The sequence below is a fragment of the Poecilia reticulata genome, chromosome 9, assembly GCF_904066995.2.
Source record: "Poecilia reticulata chromosome 9, P_reticulata-male-v2, whole genome shotgun sequence".
Taxonomy (NCBI): Eukaryota; Metazoa; Chordata; class Actinopteri; order Cyprinodontiformes; family Poeciliidae; genus Poecilia; species Poecilia reticulata.
The window spans coordinates 29,427,418-29,454,055 of record NC_088838.1 but is presented as its reverse complement, the minus strand read 5'-3'; the positions used below and the strand labels follow the sequence as shown (position 1 = coordinate 29,454,055).

At 38.9% G+C, this 26,638-nt stretch overlaps 2 protein-coding genes across 7 annotated transcripts in view; one reads left to right on the top strand and one right to left on the bottom strand.

Annotated features, from left to right (window-relative positions):
- taok3a (TAO kinase 3a) overlaps positions 1-22,646 on the top strand; it is a 58,282-nt gene extending 35,636 nt beyond the window's left edge. For 5 of the 6 annotated variants that reach the window (XM_008417865.3, XM_017306810.2, XM_008417867.3 and 2 more), the window contains 11 exons: positions 1,913-1,994; positions 5,673-5,840; positions 6,464-6,661; positions 8,333-8,470; positions 14,035-14,271; positions 15,051-15,179; positions 15,875-16,078; positions 16,571-16,810; positions 17,683-17,895; positions 18,115-18,297; positions 21,255-22,646. In XM_008417865.3, coding sequence (XP_008416087.1) covers positions 1,913-1,994; positions 5,673-5,840; positions 6,464-6,661; positions 8,333-8,470; positions 14,035-14,271; positions 15,051-15,179; positions 15,875-16,078; positions 16,571-16,810; positions 17,683-17,895; positions 18,115-18,297; positions 21,255-21,416 — 1,954 coding nt within the window. In that variant the 3' untranslated portion in view covers positions 21,417-22,646. Of the gene's footprint in view, positions 1-1,912; positions 1,995-5,672; positions 5,841-6,463; positions 6,662-8,332; positions 8,471-12,764; positions 12,954-14,034; positions 14,272-15,050; positions 15,180-15,874; positions 16,079-16,570; positions 16,811-17,682; positions 17,896-18,114; positions 18,298-21,254 lie in introns of those variants that run through there. The other variant, XM_081610868.1, reaches the window with a different exon arrangement.
- A 1,039-nt stretch (positions 22,647-23,685) lies between these two features.
- pebp1 (phosphatidylethanolamine binding protein 1) lies at positions 23,686-25,412 on the bottom strand. Its single transcript, XM_008417870.3, has 4 exons — positions 25,197-25,412; positions 24,578-24,687; positions 24,339-24,439; positions 23,686-24,102 (listed from the first exon to the last, which is right to left on the bottom strand). Exons 1-4 carry the CDS (start codon positions 25,329-25,331, stop codon positions 23,885-23,887), a joined length of 564 nt encoding a protein of 187 aa, XP_008416092.1. The 5' UTR covers positions 25,332-25,412; the 3' UTR covers positions 23,686-23,884.
- Between the last annotated feature and the right edge of the window lie 1,226 nt (positions 25,413-26,638).

Genomic DNA, 26,638 nt, shown 5'->3' with positions numbered 1-26,638 from the left:
GAGATTTGGATAGCATAGAAAAACTTTAAACCTACCCAAGTGTCACACTCGGTCCTTCTATATAGTTCTTTTCAAAGCTGATCACTCAAAATGCTTTACATTAAGCCCACATTCTGTCATTAGGTGACACTGGCACAATGGAAAGAGTAGGCATCTTGCAATCCTAAAGTTGTGGGCTTAATTTCAGCTTCCTTCTGTCACATGTCAGTGTGCCCCTGGGTAAGGTTCATAATGTGTCTGTGTTAGTGAGTGCAAATGCCTGAATGTGGCTCTGGTGTGGTGTAAAGTACTTTGAGTGGCTGGTATGGCTGGTAAAGTAGTATATAAATTCACTCCATTTACCCAGTTGCAGTCAGATGTTCTCACATTTGGCTATTAGTCATTTACTTAATATATCTGGCTTTTATTGAAAAGTTTTAGAAGAATAACATTTTATACATAAAGCCGTCAAAAGATGTTTGTGGTTTGACAAACCTCAAACAAATTTGTGTGCGTCTAACAAATATGCACACATTTCTGCACCAATATCAGTTGGAAACTTTGGTTTGAATGCCTTGCCCAAGGGCACATAGAGATGTTAAAGAGGAGGAAGCTCTCTGAGCCAACCTGAACCCGGCTTGAGATTCAGGCTGGGTCGGGCCAGAATTATTTGCTTTAAGGTGGTGCTGGTGCGGATAATAAGCCTTCATTACATACAGAGAAAACCAAAAGAGAATTCACAACATATTTTAATGTTATCTACTTATTATAGTCTAAATAGAGGAATAGATAGTTTTACCTGTTGAGGAAGAAAGCATGTAGGGCGCTGAAGCTAATCAGACTGTACCAAACACACGCGACTCCGCCCTGCTAATCTAAGTCTAATTGAGAATCTGTTTTAGGACTAGAAATTTGCTGTTAAGACACTCACACTTAGTTTGAGCTGGATGTGTAAACATTTTAGAGACATACCTGTACAGACTTGAAGGTGTTGCTGTAGTAAAACGTGGTTCTGCTCATTAATGACCCAAGATAGAAGAATCCAAATGAATACAATGCATAGAGGTTTGTGGAAGAAACATGACACAAAGTTCAAGGGAGTCTGAATAAACACTGCATAAACAGCTTAATGGGCTTTTTAGCAACACATAAATATCTATTCATGTTTTCTGCAAATGCTATGCAATTTGGGCAACCAAGTAATCTTTGTCTTTAAGACGAGGTTTAACTAAACACCTTTACTTTCATGAAATTTTGATTCAAAAAGAGTTTTCTTTCCTGAATTCGCCGTTCACACCTGCTGTAAAATTAGTTTTGGTTTCCAGCGCCGTGCTGAAGTGACTGATTGTGTGGGACTGCACATGGTTTGTGGTATTTTTGGAGGAGCTCCAGCTGCCCAGGGCATTAGCAACATCCAGCCAGATAAAACCAGTAGAGACATTAGCTCAATAGTGTTCTGTACCAAAACACAAGGCTCACTGTGTGCACACATTGGCACATCACACGTGTACTCGTGGACCTGTGTTGGCCTCAGATGGGAAAAGCGCTACAAGTTTAGGTAAAGGGAGGCGAGGTGGTTGGAAAGTGCTGTGCTTGCGCATGTTCTGACCCGTCTGTGACCCTGGATTTGCATATTAATTTCATTAAAATCCCCACAGCCATCGGGGGCTACTTTATCTCAACACCCCATTACCATGATGTTTTATTCTGTAATGCGCTTTAAAGCATATTTTTAGATCGGAGTTCCACATCTCCAGTGGCCTGTATTTTCATTGCTCTACATATTTATATAATATATATATATGACTCATGTATTTCTTCTTGTCCAAGTGAATAACATATTTGTTTTTTGTCATGGCTGTTTTTGTTTAATATCCCCAGATTTTAATGTTTGATGTGAGGAGAATTATTGACCTATATCCCTGCCTTGCAGGTCGGATGCTTTCCGGAACTTTGTTGACTTCTGCCTACTGAAAATTCCTCAGGACAGACCCTCGTCAGGGGAGCTGCTACGAGTGAGTGGGCTTCCTCTCTTACTCTGCCAACTGTGACCTCACTTCCTGCCTTAGTCGGTCCCTGAGCCCCGAGGATGAGTCATTCCCATCCACCCACGGCTCCCCAATACACAAGCACACACACACAATGTCTTCAAGTGCAGGAATAGGGCATCCTGCTGAGAGTTGCTTGTTATTTCTTTGCATCTTCTTCCTTTTTTGTCAGCTTTGCTTCCTCTTTTATGCCTTGCAGTCATGTCTTTCAGAGGAGGTTTATGTCTTTGCTCTCTATACATTCCTTTGACATGACTGCATACTATTTCAAGCATATGCGTGTGTGTGTGTGCTTGTATATAAAACATATAGAGGACCATTATAATCATTTTCACCAACAAAGGGAGATCATTTGTGGAAAATCCTCAGTGTTTCTCAATTGGAATGCGTTCTACTAGTTAGATTTAAATGTATGGTGTGAATTAAGTTTTGGTTAGTACTAGTAATGGTTAAGATTGGGGAAAATGTCTAGACATTAGACAGACCAAAATGAGTGAAAGTCAATACAAAATCCTCAGTTGGATTTTGTTGAGAAGTATAAATATGGTTGTGTGCTTTGCATCTTTTTTAAAAAAAAACTCAAAATGACATTTGCTGTCAATAGGCGGTATATAAATAAATTGAACTGAATTCATCAGTACGCGTAAGAAAACAATTACTTGTATACATGTGTATGTGTTTATAGACTTAACATTTAAAGGACTAAAGTATGACTAATAACGGAATACGCTCATACATTCAGCACCTCGTTGCAGATTTTGCGCCATCTCATTGATTTCCAGATTGCTGCATAATAATTTTCCATTCAAAAGTTTTAAATTCTATCCAAAACAAAGCATGTTGTAATTTTCTTATCTGGTTTAATTGTTTTAATGTGGATTTGTTGCCCTGAGTATTATGGACTAAGAAAAAGAGTGTAGAAAGACACCTAAACTGTCCATGAAAGGAAATATTTCATAAAGCATACACTTTATCTGCAGGTTATTCTATTTATTTGGTGTAAGCACAATGAGCCTATCTTTGGGTAAATCATGAAGATTGGTTGAGATTTCGTGTTGCAGAGTTTATCTTGTTTGTGCGACCAGCAGGTAATCCTATTGGGCCGCTAAGAGCTTTATGTTCTTGATGATCATGCTCAGCCGCATAGAGCCGTACCCAGACTTACGACACCTCCACCGCTTCAGGTGGTGAAGGAATGGTGTGAGGTTATGTAGCAGTCACATCAGGAGCTGTGAACTGTTGTCAAAACCTTAAGCCCTATTAGACACTACTTTACTCTTCCTTATATCCCTAACTAAATCCTAATTGCAAATCAAAACATTAAGGAATTATCTTATAGATTTTGTTTGAGCTTGGTTTAGTGTGAAAATCATACAGGAGTGAGGTATTATTTAGTTATTAATAACATATTTTGTCTTCTCAGACATTAATGTGCAAGCTGTTCTTCTCACAGTACATTCATGCGTTGGCATATTCTCCTCCAAGCTCTTTAAAAGGAAAAATCAGGTCAGAAGTCTCATGCCTCTTAGGTCTACATGTTCTGGCTTCAGATTAATTGCATTCTCTCCCTATGTTCCTTATTACAAGTGATATTAATTATATAAATTAGAAAATATTACTCACTAGCTCTTGTTAGAAGGAAATACAATATTGTAGGTTGTATTTCCAGTCCTTTCCATAAAATATAGTTCAAATAAATACATTAAAAATTGAGATAATTTCTTTGCACATGTTTTATATTTCTGTATATACCTGATGTAGCTTAGCATAGCAATCCTGTCTTTATCAAAGAGAGAGGGAAAAAAGAAACAAAGTCCAACGTAAAACATTTTAACATTTTGTGTTGAAAAATGCATTAACTGATAAACTGTACAGTTATTACCATTAGCACTGGGTTAAGACTTGCATTTTGGCACTAAAGGTTTATCCACATTACTAAAAAATAATTTATTTTTAACTAAAATGACTACTGGTCAGCCTGTACGATACATCAAAAGCTAAAGAGTTGGAATGCTTTTATCTTCATAAATATGTGATGCTCAACATGGTAAATCTTTAAGGATGGCACTTTACAGCAAGCCCCTTTATATTTGGAGAAGGAGCTGTAGGAGGGCTGTCACATTTTCTCACATGAACTCTTTGGTGATAATCGTTCCGAGTCTTAACTGTTCGGTGGGGAAGGGTCGGCCAACCACACACATTTTGATCTACTGCAGGTCCATCAAAAAACGGGACAATCACGCATCGCTATTTTCAGAGTGTGATGTCACTCCCTTGTGTCCTGGCTAACCCATTACACCAGCATCTGTCACATGGAGAGGAAGGGCTACAAATAGATCTAAAATTTTACTTTTTTTGGTAGCGTATATATACAATTCATCCATTAAAGCTTTCAATATTTTATGAATGAGAGTGACTCAGTGTGTGAATCTGTGAATGTGTGGTGTGGTGGGAGGTTGTGTTGGAGGTAGAAATCCTTTCCCTTTTTTATTCTTGTTTTTTGGTTACTGTAATGTGACGTGCTAAAAATAGTGCTACAGAAAAATAAAACCTGAAATCCTCTTTGTCATTCATCCACCTACTAAGACCAATCAATCACAGAAGATGCACGTAATAATATACATGCAAAACATCACAGCCTGCAGCACATTACACCTCGATTAGTTTTTTACATAGACAGCTTGTGAATGTGACATGAAATTTGTGAGAACTACATTAAAAAAGTGTAAACATTAAAGAAAATAAATTTTTATTAACTAAAGATATTTTGAGAACTTGTGTATTTATTAGCGTGCACAACTGTTGTGAGAAATATCCCACCATTTTTAAACTAAATTCAAAACTATCTACCTCATAATGTTTCAGAATTATTTACCTCGTGGGTTGTAATTTCTTCAAAAAACAAAATAAACAAAAAAACAATTATAATCAAAGACTTTCTAAGCTTGATATTCAACTTCTGTTTTACTTGACATAATTTACCAGTTGTCATTAACTTGCCTGCAAGGCAAAATTATTTTAGAGTTTAGTTGAAGTAAAAAGGCTTAAGAGTGTTTATGAAAATCAATGTTTAGGGAAATATTGTTAGGATTTCATATAATGAGGTTAGTGGAGAATATGGGGTGCTGAGACTCCCAGGATAAGCAACCCACAGGCGCCCTCTAGTGATAGAAACACTTGTACTTCTCATTGAACTAGAGAACAAAGTGATGCAAGTTATAATCTTACATGCACTTTGACATGCTCTTCCAAAGCCGTAAAACTAGTTTTTTTTTGTTTGTTTTTTAAAGTGTTCATCTACAAGTTTTAAGGTTATGCTGCTGTATGTAACTGATCTTACAGTAATACATTAGAAATATAGCATTTATACTGAAACATTTGAAAAGCTTCACATAGATGTTTCAGATTATTGCTTATAAAAATATATATATATATCACTAAATATTTTCCAATAAACTGATTTGTATTTTTTTAGTTGACCTACAAATCAACTAAATGTAGAAATGGACAGGCGAGTTTGTTGGCCAGTCAATTCAAAACTATTCAGACATTTAAAGAAAGAAGATCTAAAGATCAAAGTTGATGTCCAGTTCAAGTAATTCACCAACTAACTCCGGCTCTCCCACTTTTGTTTGCCTCGCGTAGCATGAGTTTGTGCGCCGGGAACGCTCGCCGCGCATTCTCATCGACCTCATCCAGAGGACCAAGGATGCAGTGCGGGAGCTGGACAACTTGCAGTACCGCAAGATGAAAAAGATTCTCTATCAGGAGAAACACAACGGGCCCCTGGGGGAAAGCCAAGAAGAGGAAGAGGTGGGGAGAACTGGATCAAATTTGAGGAAATGATGCAGTGTGACTGACAGAGTAAAGAATATTTATACAAAAATAACTTTACTTTTAGTCACAAAACATTTTGTGTGTGTGTCGGTATTTAGTCTGAGCTACATGGATCATTCAGTTGAGTTTGTAATCTCTTAAATTAGCAAATCTGTTTGTGGAAACTACACAAAGAAAAGCTCAGAAGTGGATGATAAAGAGATCAGTAACATTTAGGTAGTTGGGTTTCATAACTTGCATAAAACAGTTGCAAACTAAAATATTTTTACTTTTTACATTCCTTTTGATTCCTCCAATCTTTTGATTGTACTGATTGAGGCATTCAGAAAATATCTTAGTCTATGTTTTAAACAAGAATCAAATGGAATTAGAACACTGTTATTGCAAAGCAACTATAGAAGTTTATTATCTTTGTCTATGATTTGCATACTTCACAGACTTCTAATCTGAATAAGAAAATAGGAAAAGAAACCTGTGAAACGTAATTTATTTAACATACAAAGTAGTTTAATGGGTCGATATTAACGTGGTTTAGCGATGTCACTCATCAACGTCTGTTTGTGCATGCATGTGTTCCTGAACATTTGTTGTCCCAGCAGGACAGCGAGGCACCAAGCTGCAAGATGAACAGTCTGGGCAGCAACCATTCCATCCCCAGCACCTCTGTCAGCACCGGTAGCCAGAGCAGCAGCGTCAACAGCATCCAGGAGGTGCTGGACGACGGCTGCTCCGACATGACCATGATGCACCCCCAGGACTACAGCAGCACGCTGGAGTCCTCTGCACACACCAAAAAGGTAAAGGTCAAGGCTGATGTGGGGATGTCTGTGAGTGTTTGGGACTAGAAAAGAAAAATTCTCGAAATCACTGAAGACATGATGGCAGTGTGTCACCACAAAGACAGGACATTGACTTGACCACAGGTAGTTTGTTTCTCATAATATAGTGCAATAAAGAGCACATTTATCAGTGTTTGAAATGAAAAATGTTAGTAATGAAATTACTTCCTTTCTGAGATGACAACTTTGCAGTTTTTTTATTAAAGAGGAAATGATGCTCTACATCCTCTAGTTTCTCACATCTTTTCACAAGTATGCATAACCCCCTCCCCCCGAAACCATGGCAACCATCAACACACAGCCACTGTTTACGATTTCTTCAACTTCATCGCTGACATCATTAACACTTAGAGAACAAAGCCTGTGCATTCCAGTAAGCTGCACATCCACTGCTTTAACCCCCATTCAGCCGTCTTTTTGCACACTGCCAGAGTTCACACAGGTCAACACAATGTCAGCCATTCTTAATGAATACACACCGTTTCTTAAAAAGCGCCAAGCAGAGGGCCGTCACTTCTGTCACTCTCCTCCTTCAGTTTCTCTTTTGTGGTGAGACGATACATGAATAAGGTTGTCACTTAACAGGCAGTCAGCCAGCGTGTTGTTGTAAGTTCAGGGGGCCGAGCAGAGAAGACTTGAAAGTGACACACATTGTTTTTCAGATGTTTATGGATTTCGCTCCTCACACGACTCGGTTCCATGGTTCCCAGGCCGAGTTTAAAAAGCGGGGGTGTTAATATTTCACCGTGTTTCATAAGGCTTCACTCAACTTATCTTAGGCAAAAATTCCTTTTGAAATTTGGAAGTTGTTTGATTGAAATCAGCAGGGATTTAATCTGTTTACATCACACATTTGAATTTATCCAACTGCATACTTTTTACTTTAAAATATAATTCTATTACCATGCTTAATCAAGGTGATTTTTACCTTTTACTTTGGTTTTATTTATTCCAAATAGTTTTTTTTTTACAGATAAAGCTCTTGGGAGGATTCACATGATAATATGTATAGTGGAACTCTTAATGTTGTTTAATAGACTATTATATTGATGATTAATAAACATTTTCATAACTGCTGTATGCAAAACAATAGAAAACTCTTAAAGAGCACAGAAGTTACAAACAAGTAAGTACAATTTAGTTTGTATAGCACCTTTTTACAAGTAAAATCACAAATATGTTTCATAAAACGCATTGGAAATGCATATCAAACAGCATCAAAGTGAAGAAAAATCCTCTCTGTACAAATAGGTTTTCAGCTGCAGTTTTAAATTAAGCAAAGGAATCGACACAGTGTAAAATCAACGGGAGAGATTTCTGCAATTGGGGCTTGAAACGACCAATTTGAAATGTTTATTTTTATTTAGATTTATACATAAAAATGATTGATAAAAACAAAATGCAAGAAATATGAAAATCTTACTTGTTGTCATTAAATATTGCGTGTTTCCAGCTGTGGAGGTAGAGATTATGTGTTTTCAGGAGAGGTTCTCCTTACTGTCTGCACCTAGACAAAAATACAGGGAGAAAATGTTGCAGGATACTGCAGTAGCGCTGTTTTTGAGTTCTGGGTGCAGTACGTGCTGATGAAAGCAATTTGTCTCATTTTGTTTTTGTGCTTTTTCACAGGACCATCAGTATAACTGGGATGATGGGATCCACAGAGATCACCGGCCGGAGCCAAGGCATGCCTCCTCTGACAAAAGCAGCCAGGCCTCCAACTATAAAAACAGAGCCGGCTTTGCCACCATCAAGTCTGCTTCACTTGTAAGAAGAAACCAAAAATCTTTCCACTTTTAGATGTTTTCTATCTTTTCTTTTCTGAGATTCCACAAAGGTTTTCTGTTTGCCTCAGGGTTTAAGAATCAATCATTTCTAGAGGGTTCACCTTGAAAGCTGGGTTACTTTGAAAACAAAAACATAAATGGGACTTTTTTTTTTCTGCCACAAGACAAAATTTCAGAGTGTTGCGCGTATGCTGCAGCTGCATAGCAAGGCACAGAGGGGCATTCTTTTGTTTGTCTCTGTTAAGACCTGCCTGTGGATGTGCGGGGCGAACAGCTGCGTCTGGGCGTGACTTCTCCACACATGCTTGAGCAATCTTATGTTTAAGCAGTGGATCGGGTCGTAACTCCGTTTTCAGCCATCGGTTTTTCTTTGAGTGCTTTTTTCCTTCCACATGTTTAGCGTCTTTCTTTATCTGCTTGCTTTGTTTTTTTCGCTTGTGCAACACCTCAAATTATCACCTCCCTCCCCACTTTTCTCATTTCTTGCCCTCCTTCATTTGTTAATGCATCATTCTCAGATGTGACTCAATATTCTGTTATAAAAGTGTGTGAGGAGCGGGGAGTGATCTTTCTTTCTTTCTATGTCCCTCTTTCATTCTCTCTCTCCTTCACCCTCCCTGTCTGTTGTCATGGAAACCAGCTCTAGTAACTAGATAGTAATAGTTGTGTGAAAATGTGTGACGGTGTGTGCGCTCCCCCATCCCTGACCCACCGGTTTTAATTCTGCTGTCCGGTTTTAAATCAAACATCTGATGGAAAAATAAGGCGGCGTGTGTTCGCTGTCCTCAGACTGTCCTTGACCAAAGTCCACAAGCCAACAACAGACCTGGGCCAAGCACTGATTGCTTTGTTTGCCAAGCACCGTTATCTTTGCATTTCACCTTTTTTTGTACTTGACATCAATACTTTTGGGATCGATAGGAAGTCACCTAAAAGTTTGGTAACTGAGACCAAAGTAACTGCAATAAAAGGAAAAGATTTTTCCTGAAACTGAGACATTGAACTGATACGGTTTAAAGGAAGACCCTTTGTGTTGACATTTAATAATCGATTATTCAGACGACTAATTGGTTAAAAAAATGTCACATTCTACACATTTTTTATTTAACCACCTATGCTTTTTTTATACAATAGAAACACATAGATGCAAATATATATATATATATATATATATATATATATGTTTTTTTAAAATAAGAAAATAAACATTTTCTTGTATTCCTTTAGTAAAGCAGAACTGAGCGAAGCTAAAACTATGCCACCGGAGGAGATTTGGCTGAAACACATTTACAGACAAAGGTGTTATCGTCTTAAATGAAAAAAATATATATATTGTATAGTGTTGGCATAATTACTGCTCTGAATATACAGCAAATGCCCTGTTTGTCTGTATTGTCCAGTTAACGATTAATCTGTTACTAAATTAGATAAATATTATTTCAGTAATCAATTAATCATGATTAATCCAATTAATTGTTTCAGCCTTAGTTGGCATACTATGCCTGTATTGTCAGAAAGACAAAGACATGTTTATGCAAGATTAAACAAAAAAAATCTGCTTTTGTATAATTGAAAAAAACCCCACAAATTATCCAAATCTGCTAAAGCAGTTTAAAATATTTTGGCCCGTTCAGCGGTGAGGTGGATTAAAGTTTTGGTGTTTACACCTCCAGTGTGTCGCTCTGTGTGATTGAAGCAGTCTGTTTTGAAATTAGGCTGCATCCCGTAAAGCTCAGCACCGTTGTAGCGCTACAGCGCCGGTGCTGCCCGCCGGCGCTGAAAGAAATGACATCATCCTTTTTCTGCCGAGCACAGACGTCCTCGGATTGGCCTCAACTCGCCGAGACTGGGAGCAGGTAGACAAAGAGAAGCGGCGAGAGTCTAATCAGGGGTCCATATGGTAGGAAACAGATTGCCAAAAAGGAACTAGATGTGTGAAAACATAAGAAATGTGATAATATACAGTCAAAAAATGTAAGCGCAGATTAGCGTTTTTTAAATCCATTTGTCAAAAGTGACAGATGTTTGATAAATGAAAGGGCGAGTAAAATGACAATGTATCATGTCCATAGCAGCTGAACACAGGGAAGACGCACATGGGAGATTGTCATCGAGGTGAGGAGGGGAGATAAGCAGGTGAGACAAAAGAGCATCACTGATTGAATTATAAGCAAAGGAGGACAGAGAAACAAACACCAATCTGTTATTTTGATACTAAATGTAGAGTTTGGTTTCAGGAAAAATTAAAGAAAGACAATAACAATGAGAAGAATAAGAAACTGCAAAAAGATCATTGCAAAGTGAAGAGTGGCAAAAGTGCAAACAGAGAAGGAGGATAGGAGTTTGATTATAGATTTAGTGAGGGAACAGATTGAAGATGATTTAAAAAAACACCAATGTTGTAAAATATTTCACTCCTCACCTTCAGATGCAGGTTGTAGCCTGACAGCCTGGCTGCCTCTGGCTGATTACAGTAAGAAGTAACATCAATCATTCCTGCTAGGTCCTCATGCCAACTGTTAAAACCTGGAACGTGAAGCAATAGACTGAAAATGAATCTTTACTACAGCAATCTTGTAGAATCCAGGGCCTTATAAAATAATTCCTTTTCACATTTTCCAGTCATGTTCCAGTAACAAAAAATATATTTATTCTAAGTTGTGCATAACTGTGAAAAAATAAATCTGAAAAGTGTGTCATGCATTTATAGCCCCTCACCAGCCGTGAATAAACTAATTGCTTTCAGATGTTCCTCATGTAGTAAATACTTTTAGAGTCCATTGGTGAGTGAAAATCCTGGAAGAAAACCTGTTAAAGGTTGCAAGACACTTAAGCCTGGGGAATGGGAATGTAACCATAAACAATGGATGCAATAGTTTCATGTTAGAGTCACCTAACCAAAGCCCAGATGTGAAACCCAATTAAGAATCTATGACAGAATTTTAAAATTGTTGTTCAGAAAAAAGAAGAAGAAAATGGAGAAATGTTCAGTCTCTAAATGTGCAGAGCTGGTAAGAGAAAACCCAAAACCCTCACAGTTCTCGTTGCTGGTTCTGAAAACTTTTCAGTGAGAAGTTTGGACTCACGAGTTACAGAAAACATATACATGCCATACTTTTTAGATTTCTGTTTGTCAGAAATCTAAAATGCTATAGTTACAACCAAATACTTTTTCTTTCCACTTTAGAAAGAAACTGTTTAAGGTGTAAAAGCAAGACTCCAAAGTAGTAATTAAAAGACTTGTTTGTTTCAAATGTACTGTGTCAGAAGATGCAAATACACAAACTACAAGCTTTTTACATCAGTGATTTCTGCAGGAAAACTGGACGCTAAGCTGTGGTCTGTGGAGGCCTTTTGCTTCCTCTGTTCAACAAGATGACTTCACCATATGTCACTATGCATCTGAAGTAACCTTTGGATATTTTCCTGCCAGAGTTGATCCAAAAAGAGTATCTGTGTTGTAGCAAATTTGACACCCAGTAAACACAAAGCTCAAACTTAATTTCTGCTTCAATTGAAAATGTTTAGAGAATGCTTGTTTAGAGAATGCTTATAGCAGTACAACCTCTGTCATTTAAACTGGTCAGTCAGTTAGCATTAAAAACGACGTTCCAGAGCACCTTGCTTTGCAGAATCAGCTAAGTGTAGCTCCTGGATTCCCACTGATCACTCCCGCCCGCTGGCCCCAAACCCCGAGTATGATCTTCTTTTTAGACCCACAGCCTTGTGTGAAAGAGGCCACCACATGCCGTGACTTGGCCCTTTGTGGCATTGAAGCAAGTGACCAGGATTTGGGTGGCTCTATTACAGTAGGGGTATTGATTCAACACAGATTAAGGAGGCGAGCTCAGAGTCCACCTTTCCCCCAATCCTTCCCTTTTGTTTTCTCACCATGTTTGTGCTCATTATACCACTAAGGTATATATTTTTTTCTTTTTATGGTTTTGTTCTTTTCTTCTTTTCCAGTTTTAGTTACTCTGTTTGCTTTTTTTCTTGACAACGTCCCTCCCTCATCACTCAGCCTGCTCTCTTCTGAACCCCCCTCCTCTAACTTCTCTCACTCTTTCTAAATGAGGTATTCATGTGACCCACCTGCTGTCCGCCGCTTAGCGTTAGCCGTACTAAAAAGCCGCTCTGTCCTCTTGTTGGCCCACGGAGTCGGTCTGCCTCATTCACAGTTCACACGTCTGCTTTGGCCACTGCATGCCCAGGGCACGAACCAAAGAAGGGGAGGGGGCTTCATCGTCCTGTAAAGGTTGGGAAAGGGCGAGGGGGGGGGGTCTCCGGGTAGCATCGGAGCTCAGGCAAGGTTGTGTCGGGCATAGGATGCCGCACAAGGTTCCTGGATGCTGGTGCACTTGGCTAAAATTGCCATCATGTTTGGCCGGAAGAGTTCGGGTGGAAGTTATGAGAAGATGCGGAGCGAATACTACCTAGATACGGAGAACCCTTTCTGTCCTCAGGTTTGTGGGTCATGTACAGGTTTTGGTTTGAAAATCAAGGATGTTTATGGTTGTATGTGAAAAACAGTGGACAATAGATTTGGTAGCAGCTGTTTAGGACATTTGAACACTTCTGAGGTTGTGCTGCGAATGCACTGCAAAAACACCAAAAAGTATTTTTTCTTAGTTTCTTGAATTACGACAATACTAACATACAAGTAACTTTCCTGCAAGATAAAGGAGCTTGTTTTAAGTGAATAATTCTAGAAAATTGATTTTTTTTAAAAAGTACTAGTTTAACTTGCAGATTATTTCACTAAAATCAAGACATTTTTTCCGTAAGTGAAAAAATGTGCCGGTGGAACTAGTACTTTTTCATCAGCATTAAGGAATCATTGGCTTAAAACAAGCTGCTATGTTTTGCAAAAACGGTACTTGTAAGCAAGTTTTGTCATATTTTAAGCGTAATAAGACATTACGCTTAAAATAAGATCAGAATCTAGACAAAAATACTTGGTAAGATTTTGTTTATGCATTAGTTGTGTGAAAGAGCAGTTTTTTTTAGCTCTACTGGTGAATTTGTCTCTATTTTGTTCATTTGACTAAGCACAAATGGCAGTAGCTAAAAACTTTAGTTTTCATCAAATATTCTTGTCAATTTGAGTCTTAATACTTTTATAGCTTTATCCTGTTTTGTTTATGTGGAATAAACTACAGATGTCAGATCTTACCGAGTATTTGATTAGTTTCTAGTGTAAATATTTTAGTACACTAAAAATAAGACAAAACAAACTTTAGTATTAGTTCCACTAGTACTGGTTACACTGGCAATTTTTAAAATTTATGACATGGGAAAATGCGGTGTTATAAATTAAATAATGTACCGGTGAACCTAGTACTTTTTTTTGTCAATATTAAGGGATTATTTACTTAAAACAAGCACCTATATCTTGCTGAAAAGTGACTTGGAATTTTAGTTTGTCTTGCGTCAAGTGTACTGATATTATTGCATTGGAAATACTTGGTAAGATGTGTGTGTTTTTTTTTTGTAGAGCCCCCCAAATGTATCACAGTTCAGATTCACCAACATCTTTGCCTACAGGTGACCAAACAGATCCACGAGCATGAGCAGGAGAGTGAACTGCGGGAGCAGATGTCAGGCTACAAGCGAATGCGACGGCAGCACCAGAAGCAGCTGATCGCCCTGGAGAACAAGCTGAAGGCCGAGATGGACGAGCACCGGCTCAAGCTGCAGAAAGAGGTGGAGACGCAGGCCAACAATGCCTACATCGAGCTGGAGAAGCTGGCCAAACGCCACGCAGTGCAAACTGAGAAGGAGGTGGGCAGGAATACACTAATTCACACTTATCACACTCCTAGTTATGCTTATTTATTTGTTTCAGAGAAAAGGTGACCAACAGAGACATATTTTAAAAATTTTAATTATTGTTCCAAAGCTACTGAAAGAAACTGTTGGTACTTTGTACCAACATTTCATCTTTTAGAGGAAAATTGTAAGAACTCATCTCACTACTGCCTCATATTGACGCATATGATGAAGTGCAGGAGCAGAACTGGGTCACAGTATTTTACTCCATGAAAAACAAGCTGCATATCTTTATGATTAGCACACAGCTGTAGTCACACCAACCAGCAAAGAGATAGTATAATCTGTTCATATAAACAGGCATGGAAGCCACACAAACTACCCCAACGTCGTTTATCACAAGAAGCAGCATGCCTGTGCTTGGCAATGGGACTTTTAGGACAAAAACTTTTTTTAAATTGTGTTTTTATCCAAACATTGACAACATTAGACAAGAAGTCCAACTTTAGGATATTTGTTTACAGTTTTTACCTTTTTGTTTATTATTTATAGAAGCATATTGGTTATTTTTCATTCCATTTCCAAATTCATACAGAATCATTTCATTTTTTTTATGTTGATTTAAAATTAAGATATTTGAGTAAAATATCTGAATTTTATGTCAAATTTTATTTTTTGACATAACATACAATGTTATGTCAAAATTTATTTGTTTTTTCTTGTATGCAATGATCTACATCTACAACCTACTGATTTAAGACAGACATTTAAACGCCTAATTTTCCTTCCAGATGAAGACGGCACTCGCAGATGAGAAGAAGTTCCAGCAGCAGATCGTGGCGCAGCAGAAGAAGGAGCTGACCACTTTTCTGGATAATCAGAAGAAGCAGTATAAGCTCTGCAAGGAGAAGATTAAGGAGGTTTGCTCTGCTTGTTCTCCTCCGTTGTACGCCTCTCTCCGGTGTGACACACCATCCTATTTACTGTTTACTGTTGAGTCAACCCTCCTACACGCAAACATGCACATTCAAAACCTCTGAAGTGGAAGTTTTGTTGAGTCACTCGGCCTACTTGCTATGTACCTACACATTTATATGCACACAAACTGGGAGAAGTACAAATCCATATTTACTCCGGAGAATTCTTATCCCTCCACAACCCCGAAATGAAGTCCAGAAATTGTTCCTATGGGCTGGGAGTGTGACGCGTTGTGTTTTCAGTTAGGAGATAAGTGACCAAAATTAGGTCAGCACTGTTAAAGGAAAGCATCGCTGGCAGGAGAAGATATTTTCAACAAACTGAGGGCTACAACAGAATTAGACACTCCAGAGAGAGGGGATCAGGCTTCAGTGTTAAGTGCATTAGTGTGAGTTGTAGATTACCTCAAAGCCCAAAAAATAAGAAAAATGAAGTGTTTTCTGCCAAAATAAAAAGTTAGCTGGAGCTTGCAATAAGCAGTCCACTAACGAATATTAATATGAACTCAAAGCATTCTTTTGTAAAGCCCAGTTCCTTTAGACTACATTTGCTTTTCACATATCCTTTTAAGCTCCAAATTAGAAAGCGGATTTGCCGCAGTCAACAGTCGCCGCTCTGTTTCTCCTCTTTTTCACAGGAGATGAATGAGGACCACAGTACACCCAAGAAGGAGAAGCAGGAACGTCTGTCCAAGCACAAAGAGAACATGCAACATTCCCAGGCCGAAGAGGAGGCCCATCTTCTGTCATCGCAGCGGGTTTTCTATGAAAGGAACTGCCGCGCCTTCAAGCGCAAAGTCATGGTTAAAAGGCACGACGTGGAGCAGGAACAGATCCGTGAGGTGTGGAAGCTGTACTTCCTAGATATCTGCAAATCTGTTAAAACATTCATCACACATGACCTCATTATTAGTTGTGTTGTTGTTTTCTAAATTGGTTGGTGAAGGTTTAACGTAAAACAGTGTGTTTCTGCTGAAAACACTCATTGTTTAATAAGTAGGTTATTAGTGAGCAAAGCTTGCCAACTATGTCATAATCTAGAAAGCTGACCGGCACTTAAAATCCGGAGATGAGTTTTAGCAGCCAAAAGCTCCCTGTGGGAAAATACACAGACTCACAAAGAGTTTAAATTTAAATAAGGACCATATGTGGATGTAACTGTCTGTCAGAGGTCAATTTATGGATTTTAAAGTTCCAGGTCTCTTATTCACATATATTTCATAGTGTCTGTTTCTCTGCCTGACTCTGAACCATCCACCATCCCACATATTTTTTTTTGCTTTTGAGGTCATTTCTATATGGCTGCAACTAACTGTTAGAAAATAATTAAACAGGAGTTAAACAAGAAGAAGACTCAAAAGGAGATGGAGCACGCCATGCTGATCCGCCACGATGAGTCCACCCAGGAACTGGAGCAGCGGCAGCTGAAGACGCTGCAGAAGCTGCGGATGGACCTGATCCGCCTGCAGCACCAGACGGAGCTGGAGAACCAGATTGAGTACAACAACAGACGGGAGCGAGAGCTCCACCGCAAACATGTGTTGGAGCTCCGGCAGCAGCCCAAGAACCTCAAAGTGAGTCATCACAGGGGAAAACGTGTTTGCAGTCATCAGTGTTCTGGATATTGTCTGGTGGAGAACGGGGATTAAAGGGCACTGGGTTTCACCTCCAAGATGGCGCAAGCTAGAAGCAACATCCTTTTTTCCTCTCCTTCATTTCTGAATAGGCAGTGATGCAACTTAAATGTAATGAATTAAGATGGGCAAATGGTGCAAGAACACTTTAGAAGTTTGTTATATTTTCGTTTGATTTAGAGAGCAACAGTGTTTCTCGCAGTTCAGTGTGTAATGGATAAACCTAAAGACAGGATTCACACACTTTTCCCACATTAAAATTCAAACACTTTTCTAGCATTTTCAAGGTAAGTTTTCAAACTTTTCCAGCACCACACCGGAGATGAAAACAGTTTCAATTCACTATTATATAATGTAATTCATTACTGTCAGTAATAATGTTTTGTGATAGTATTTTACATTCTACATCAGGGACAAGGTTAAACAAAAATATAACAAAATGTTATGAAATATCTCTCTCACACACACCCTGACTAGTCTGAGAACAAAACACCAATTTAACAAAAAAGGTTTATTCTGATTCAACTTCAGACAGAGAAAAAATGTCAGTGTTTCAAGTTGCATGAAAATATCTGGTTTCAATAACATTTTGCAAAGGGCCTTGAATCAAACGTTAGGTTGCACTTTATCACTAAACTGTGCAATTTGCATTTCAAGTACTTCATACCAAACTCAAGCACTTTTCAAACTTTGAAAACACCTATTTAAAATTCAAGCATTTTCAAGGATTCCAAACGCCCGTACCAACCCTGATAGACTATCATTCTACTTTCAGTGTTTGTTTCTCTGCCTGACTCTGAACCGTCCACCAGGTGTTGGAACTTCAGATCAAGAAGCAGTTCCAGGACACATGTAAGGTCCAGACCAAGCAGTACAAGGCCCTGCGCCACCACCAGATGGAGGTTACGCCCAAGGCGGAGCACAAGACGGTGCTCAAGGCCCTGAAGGATGAGCAGACTCGCAAGCTGGCCATCCTGGCGGAGCAGTACGAGCAGAGCATCAACGAGATGATGGCCTCGCAGGCGGTAAGGCTAAAGATTTCTAAAAGCTCTTGGTTCTTTAAGCGATGGAGGAAATATTTGGTTGGCACCTTATTTATTTTCTCCCCTCTCTGCCCGTATTATGTCCTTACTTTCCCTGTCATCCCTCTTTCATCCCTCTCTCGGTTTCTTCATCCCGTTTCTCCGCCTCTTTCTGTCCCTTTGTCCCTCTCTCTCCTTGTGGTCCACGGTCGGCCCTGTCAGCTGCGTCTGGACGAAGCCCAGGAAGCCGAGTGCCAGGCCCTGAGGCAGCAGCTGCAGCAGGAGATGGAGCTGCTCAATGCCTACCAGAGCAAGATCAAGATGCAGACCGAAGCGCAGCACGAGCGCGAGCAGCAGAAGCTCGAGCAGAAGGTGTCGCTGCGCCGGGCGCACTTGGAACAAAAGGTGTGCTACAGGAAATACTTTAGTCACTTAAAGCCTCTTTACTTGAGACAAGATTTTAACGTTCAACGTATTTATTTGTGGTCACATTAAATTAAGCAAATTAAATCTGCAAGATGGAAATACTTACTGCTTACTCATTATGTAAGACTAAACACAAGATCTCAAAGGAAAAATGCTATTTGACTGGATTTATAAAACAGATGCTGCTGAAACTGCAGCTGCACCTCCCATTTCTCGATGTCCATTGGGTTTTGAGAGTCACAGTTTGTCGACAGGGAGCCCATAAGGCTCCTTGCGAGTGGAGACTATTTGTTGTGATTGCACAAACTTGTTTTGTGGTGTGTATGTGCAGAGGTGCGCTTTATTAGAAGGCCTTAAGTGCAAACTTAACTTCTGTAGTTAAGAAGTTATGTTTACATGTAAATGAATAGTTTAATTATTTAGTCAGTCAGTTGAAGGAGATTGCATCTGAGGAAAGTCTCTTCGACTGTGAATTTCAACCAAAAGCGTCGCTGTACTATATGTAAAAGAAACAAAGTATAGCATAAATTTGAAGTTGAAAGATGGTGTTCAATCTTTTTATCTGTTCATTTACTTATTAATTTGCTAATTAAAAAAGGGTTGCATGTTTAATCTTGTTTTTCTTTGGAAGTCACCAAATTAAGAAATAGAGTCCACAGGTGAGTAATTTTACGATAATAGTTGTTGGAAAGACAAATAAGGCTTGAAATAATATACAAGGAGAAAATCTGTTAGTGGCTGCATTCACATGCATGCCACACTTTTAAATTTCCCATCCATTTTGAAAACTATCGCTTTTGTTTCACAATTACGCACTATGTTTGGTGTTGTAATAAATGTTGGGGGAAAAAAAAAACTAAAGGGATATGAAAACTTTTGCAAGGCCGTTGTTTAATTCACAGCTGTGAACATCCGGATTCACGTCAGCAGCCGGTGTGAACCTGAAAATGTGACCCAGAAAGATATTTGCATGTTTGCAGAGACTCTCACACAGACAGCTTTCCTTCACCGCAGGTGGCGATGACAGTGGCAGGACTTCCTGCTGGGTGCAGACAACCATTCTCTCCTACAGTCCTAGCTGCTGTGCAGAATCTCAAATCAACCCCATTGTGTCATTTTATCACTTTTTTTTTTAATTGCAACTTTTTCAAAATGTGTAATTCGGATACCTAAAGTCACGCCAAACAGTGTTTACTGCTTTTGTCACCTTATTTTACAGAAACTCCAGCTGCTCCAGTACAGTTGTAGGCTATTATATGTTTGTTCTGATTTGACGTTTTTATCAGTATCTGTCCCATAAAGCGGTTATGAGATCCTCCCAGGTACATGGGTCATCTTTAATGTGACTGTCATGTAAATCAGTGACATGAGATAAAACGGCAGCAGAGTACTCGTCCTTTCAAACTGACCTACGTCATCGCAGCAGTCTCGTAGACAGCACTCCGACAACAAAGGAAGGAACCTTTGAAATGCCGCCCTCATCCAGTTCTGTTGGGTTCAACGCGGGCTGCGCCGCCTGCGGTTGCTTGTTGCCATCTGCTGGTGACAGCCAGATTTGCAAACTGGTACGAAGATGATGTCATAATTTTTGAAGCACTATTGTGCTCCGGTTCGGTTCACGGTCAGAGTCTGAGGTTCTCTGTGCATGCTCAGTAGTTCGTCAGATTGCCGTATTGCACCAGGCAGTGTGTTTGTCTGCACCTGTGGATGGATGTGTGTGTCGAGCAGATGTGTGTACTCCACTATGACATTTCTACAACTTTAGAGCAAGGTCTGCAGGTATTTACCATCATCCTCTTTCCAGGTGAATACTATTCAGTAGACATGACACCACAGTGATTACATAACACTGTGGTGTAATCAACACAATGTTTCTACATCATATTTTAATCACATTTTATTTATGTTTTGGATCAGCATTGGCTCTGCATTTTAGGACTGCAGTGAGCGCTGCAGTAAGTTGGGAAACAGGCAACAGCAAAAAGCGGCAATAAAAATGTTACGATGCTAAATCAAGACCCGCAGTGCGCTGCAAAAGTATTCAGACCCCCAAACTTATTCACAACCACAAAATTCAGTGCACTTTATTGGGATCTAATGTCAAAAACCAACATAAAGTTCATTACTGAAAAGCGGAAAGGATGCATTCTGAAAACTGTGGCCTGCATTTGTAATCAGCCCCTTTTAATGTGACACCCCAAATAAAATGAGATCAGTTCAAAATGTGTCAGATTGGCCCAGTCAAATCAAAATGTGTCAGATTGGCCCAGTCAAATCCTATTGAGAATTTGTGGCAAGATTTCAGTACTGCAAAGCCACAAAATCTTCCCAAGAATTTTTGTATAGTTTCTAGTGGAAATATTTTAATTCACTTCAGTTAAGACAAAATAACTCAGTAATTCTTAAAAGTACTAGTTCCAAGGGCAGATTTTTCTTTTTAACTAGAAGCAGGAATAGTGTCTTAGAAGACATATCTGCTAGTACTTTATCTATGCTGAAGAATTATTGACCTAAAACAAACTTAAGTCTTGCTCAAAGTTACTTTTTAAGTTACTTTTGTCTTTTTTCAAGTGTACTAAGATATTTGCAGTAGAAATTATGCAAAAAATACTTGGTAAGATTTTTGTTTTTGCGGTGAAGGTCAGATCTTCTCCATCTAGTCCGAGTGAGTTTGAGTAAAACGTTTAGTATCTAAATGTGTAAAGCTGGCCGACACACCCCAGCTGTAACTGCAACTGAGCACAAAAGCATGCCACACCTTTCAGATTTCACCATATAAGTTTTACTTCACAATTATTACATTACATTGTGTTTTGGTGTTCTATCATACAGATTATAAAATTCATGGAAACTGTTTTAGCTTTTTAGCGAAGCAACCCTCAAACAACTAAAAGCAACAGCCTGAATTTGATTTCTTCCTCTTTATAACCTTCCAGATCGAAGAGGAGCTGGGTTCCCTTCAGAAGGAGCGAACTGACCGCATTAAGCACCTGCTGGATCGCCAGGAGCGGGAGATCGACGGCTTCGACATGGAGAGCATGCGGCAGGGCTTTGGCAACCTGGGCACCTTAGACTTTCCCAAGGACGACTACAGATGAGGAGTTGGGGGTGAAAGGTTGCTGTCGTGTTCCGCCCTCGACGTCCTTCTGCCTCAGATCAACCGTCCTCTCCTTTTACCTGACCTGGCCTGACGTGCAGGGTTTTTTTCTGCTGCTGACATCCTCATCAAAAACACAGACGTATGGGGGAAAAAAAAAAAGCTCTAGATTACATGAGCCAGTGTGTGTTTCATGGCCGGTCAAACGGAGTCGACGGCAGGTTTTAGACGCCCAAATCCCACCGAAACTTCCTCCCCCTCCTTGCCTCTTGTGGTGTCACAAGATGACAGAAAAAGATAAATTCTCGTAGTTGTCACGTTTTTGTAATGATAATGATAACATAGTCAGTGTTTCTTGTTCCTTGTGCAATGATGACACTTTTGGTGTGACCTAAAAGTGGAAGTCAAGAGAAGGAGGGAGAGAAAAATGAGGGTAGTTCAATGAGCAAAATCGCTCCAAACAAACATGCATTTATGCAAAAGTGATTTTCTTCTCTAAAGCTGTGCAAAAAAAAAGGTAAAAAAAAAAATCTCTTAAATCGATAAATGAGAAACGACTGATCCTTCCGCAGCGCGTCGTCTTTGCTGCTTCTTTGAACACTTTTTGGTAATTATTCATCAGGACATTTTTAGGACAAATTTTAAGTAATTTGATACTCAAGACGCTTATCATGGTGTACAAACAGGTGCACAGATCACATGTTATTCCTTCAGGTGAATTTGATTGCTGAAGGTAGGCTGGATCATGGTACTCGCCGTGCGTGTCCTAGTGATTTTACTGCACTGGCAGCCAATGTGAAATACAGAGAAATACATGTGACCTGTATACTCCCAGCTAGTACAAAGGGCTTCAATGGGAGGGCAGGGCTGTCTTGTATCTTGTGTATAGATGGATTTATGGAGAGCTTTTACTTATTTTCATATTGTATTTTAACTGTCACACAAATCCAAAAAGAATTTTTTAAAAACGCTTTCTTTTTTTTTCTTCTGCCCCATCTTTTACAGATAGTATCTGAAGTCCTGTCATGTATTAATGGAAGTTTCTTTTCTTTTTCTTTTCCTTTTTGCTTTACACAACTCTCAAGTTGTGTATTTTCTTATAAACCAGACCAGTATGATGCTTTATTAATGCATGCACTTTATTTTTTTTTTCAGGTCTAAAGAAAGCATGAATCTGTCAGAGCTTTTAATTATATTTGTAAATAAAGTGCTCATCACACAAAGTAAAGAAGTGTAAATGTTATTCCTCTAACGATGGAACCAGTTTCAAATGGCCATGGCAATACATTTTAGACAAAATATTAAAATGTGTTTCTTTAGTTAGAAAAACCTTAAAGTAAAGCTTTTTTAAAAAAAAAAATTCAAATTAAAACACACATCAATTTGAAGGTGTAAAAAATTATTATTCACATCATCAGTCTTTGAATGGGTTAGATTTATTTTTACCATTTTGTCCTGGAGTTACATCAATAAGCTTTTTGTATAATTTACAAATTATATACATTTAAGTTGGATAAATTCGCAAAATATTAGTTTCTATTCTCGAATTTTCTGTTGTTCCGGAACCATGATTCTCAGACTGATACTTGGGAATTTTAGCTCCTAACCACCAGCAATCAAACAGGATCTGTTGGATCTGGTTGATCTTTGTCTAATCAGAAACATCTCAATATGTGCAGAGAAAAAGATTCTAAAAGTTCCCAGGATAACCTGAAGCACAGTGGGAAACTTATTGTTCCAGATAAGTGTGAAAATGTGGTATTTTTTAATACCTTGCCCTTAGCGATCCTCAAAATGTTTTTTTTTAAAATAAAGTCAAATGCAAGCTTAGTAATACACATCTAATAAGTATAACTTTGCTCAAGTAAAACAGAAATGACTAAAAACAATCATTTTTTCCCAGAAATGTGAACTTCAGCACATGAACCTCTAGAGTAAGAACAATTATCTAGAAATTTCATCAAACCCAGCAGATCCTTACTTTAGCTGCAAGTCCAATGTATTGCACTTTGGTAAATCATGTGCTTAGTGAGCAGGCTAAGGACAATTTGAAGACACAACTAATAATCTTGTCTTATGTTGATATGTAGTTTATTGCTGCAGCCATAAAATAATTTTATGGCTGCAGCAACCACAATTTTTTTTTAAATCTGTTAACACTCAACATTCAAACACCTATTTCTAAAACATTTGAGAAACAGTTACAGAGGATAACTGTCTGTATTTCTAGAGGTTTTGAAATTGGCTAAATGTCAAGAAAAAATGGAAAATGCTGATTCAATGGTTTATTGCAGGTTAGAACAGGTGACTTCATTTTGAGGAGGAGTCATTCTTGTAACAATTTTAAAAAAAAATCTTACAGTGGCACAAAACTGTGCTCTCTCTCTTAAATGAATAGAGCATTTCCAGTGGAGGAACACCATGGGATTTTTCTGCTACTAAACACACTTGCTTGCAGTCTTTGCTTGCTTATTTTCCAGCCAGCTGCTCGTAAAGTTTAGGCACATAACTGTCCCACTCTGCCTGGTAGCAGGTACCCGCCACAGGGGCTCCCAGCTTGTACTTCTTTCTAAAAGTTTGCAGCTTGAATTTGCCACGGCCGTCTCCAGAACGATTGGTGAGGACGGCCTCGGAGCAGGACAGGCTGCCCGGCTGCTCATACACCAGCCACACGTACCTGTGCAGACCTGAGGGAAAACATTCCAGCAGCTTTTAAACGTTGCATACGGAGGAAAGAGTCTGGCTAATTATTCCGTTGGTGCTGGAAATTGGAGTCAAGACAACACAAGATTGTTGAGGGATTTCCTTACATTTAATACTGAAGAGACATATTTTCTTAACACCTTTTTAACTAACTGTGGTAATTAGTGAAGCAGCAATCACTTTTGTGCCACAATTTGTCATTTCTCATCTACTTTCTTACCTGTGCCCTTGGGAGGACCAGAGCCCACATAGTCAGACATGACACAGCCAGAGGACACATCATTCCCCTTCATGTTGACCACCAGAAAGTGGTGCCACTCTCTGCAACAAAAAAGGTTAAAAACAAAGTCAATTCAAGAAATTTTGTTAATTCTTGACTTCACGCTGGTAGACAACTGTAAGACTCACCGAGTCAAAGAGAAAGGATAAAAACTTGGTCCAAAATCCTTTCAATCTCACCTAAATTTGGGGTCTTTCCTGCTGGGAGCGTCTGGATCAGTCAGGGCTAAAGTGTACAGTTTACTGGGGTCACATCCGTCCCACTCAATAGAGGTGGGTCGATTCTGCACCTGTATGTAATGGAAATTACAGTAAAGTTACAGTTCCCATAACTTCATTTTTTTTATTTACTTGCACAGAACAAGAATCTCTAATTTCTCACAAATTTTTGCTGAAAACTGCCATCTTTCACAAATCCTACTTCTGTTTTCTGATTGGCCCGGTAGAAATTCTACCGGAGGAATATAAGTGAATGGGAGAAAGCCGAGATATGAATCGAGCAGAATTGTACTATAAGGCAATGGCCAACTTTTTACCTGTTTCTTTTCCTACTGTTTCGCTTTTAGAGTAAATCATTAATAAATAAAAAAGGGGGGGGGGGCGCTATTGAGCCTTTTTCATCTTTACACATGCGAAATGTATTATGTAACCCAATTTATTGTGACCAAACAAATGCACACATAGATGCAAAAACGTCTTATAATGTTTAAAGAAAAACTATTTGTAGGAACTGGCCTCAGACTGTGTTTTATAACCCAGCTCCACTCCCTGTTAGCTTAACATCATTTAGCTCACTAACCTGCGTTGGAGTGAGAACTTTGCCGAGCTCGTCGATCTCCAGAGAGCCATATTTAACAGTCAAAGGCTTCGCAGGCTTTTCCTCCACCTCCTGCAAGGCGAGAGGCCCGGACCACTTGCTCAGATCCACGGGCATTGTCCCCGTTATATTCTGTTTTCAGACCGCGCTGACTGGACCGCTGCTGCAGGGGCGCAGAAACTACCAGGAGTGCTGCATTCACGGACCACCAGAAATCCAGATTACGTTGATATGTTGATGTTCTTTTAATTGTAATAAATGTTTTGAATTACAAATGAATGTTATAATTTAGTTCCCACAACATTTATAAGATAACAGTTTAAAAATGTAATACATTTCGTAATCAAGTCTGAGTTAATAAATGGCAATAGTTATTTATCCCTAATTTCTTCATCACCATCTATGATGTAAGAAAAGATTAATGTTGAATTTTTGTCAGTCACAGATGTAAAATGAAGAAAATGAACTAAAATGTGATTAGAATATCTTATGAAAGCCGGAGTAAGAGAAATTGTATTTTCCTTGCAAAAACTAAGCATTTGAACTACAAACAAGCGAAAGACCACCAGAGGGCGCAGTTGTGTCATTTACCGCAGGGAATTTGATTCGTTAACATGAACGTCAATCAGATCGCCTGACTTTGTCCCTCCTTCAAGCCGCATGCTCCAGTGACACACTTTCTGTTTTCAGAATCAGTCGCCCTCGGTTTGAGTCTGGGGTCTGACAAAGACACGAGTGTTTCACTGGCCCTAAAACGTATTTTTGTAAATGTGGCATATTGTTTTGTTTAAGAAAAATGCAGGAAACGTATTAACAGCTGGATGAAAGTAGAATCTAACTACAAACGTTTTCTAAAATGATCTTACCCTCTGTATCTTGCTTTGTCTATGAATGCGTGTTGTCTTTGATTATTTTAATGATGATTCAGAATAAAGAGCAGCCTAAGGGTTTAATTTGGATGCTTTGGTTTTGATATGAGTGCAGTGGCTTTCTTCAACAAGGCACTTTGTATTGTCTTGTTGCTGAAAATGTGCTATATAAATGAAATTACCTTTACCTTCCCAGGAATGCATAAGCTTACGGGGGCACCAGGAGGCAAAAAGCAATATAAAACAGGACACCTGTTTTGCAGGGCCGTGCAGAGACCACTAAAAGGGCAGGCGCACAAAAAAGAAAAAAGGGCCAAATCTATCCGCATTCTAGGACAGAATATTAAAGCCACACAGCTTTCAGAGTTTAGTAAACAATTGTAAATCACAAAATTGTGAGATATACAATCAAAGCTAAGGAAAATCTATATAGAGCAAACAACTATGCTATTTTATTAGTAATTTCTTCCTGCAGGTCTATTTTGTTATATTAAAACCTGCAATTTAGCAAGATATGTAAATCAGAGCTAGACCACTAGACATAATGTCTTTACA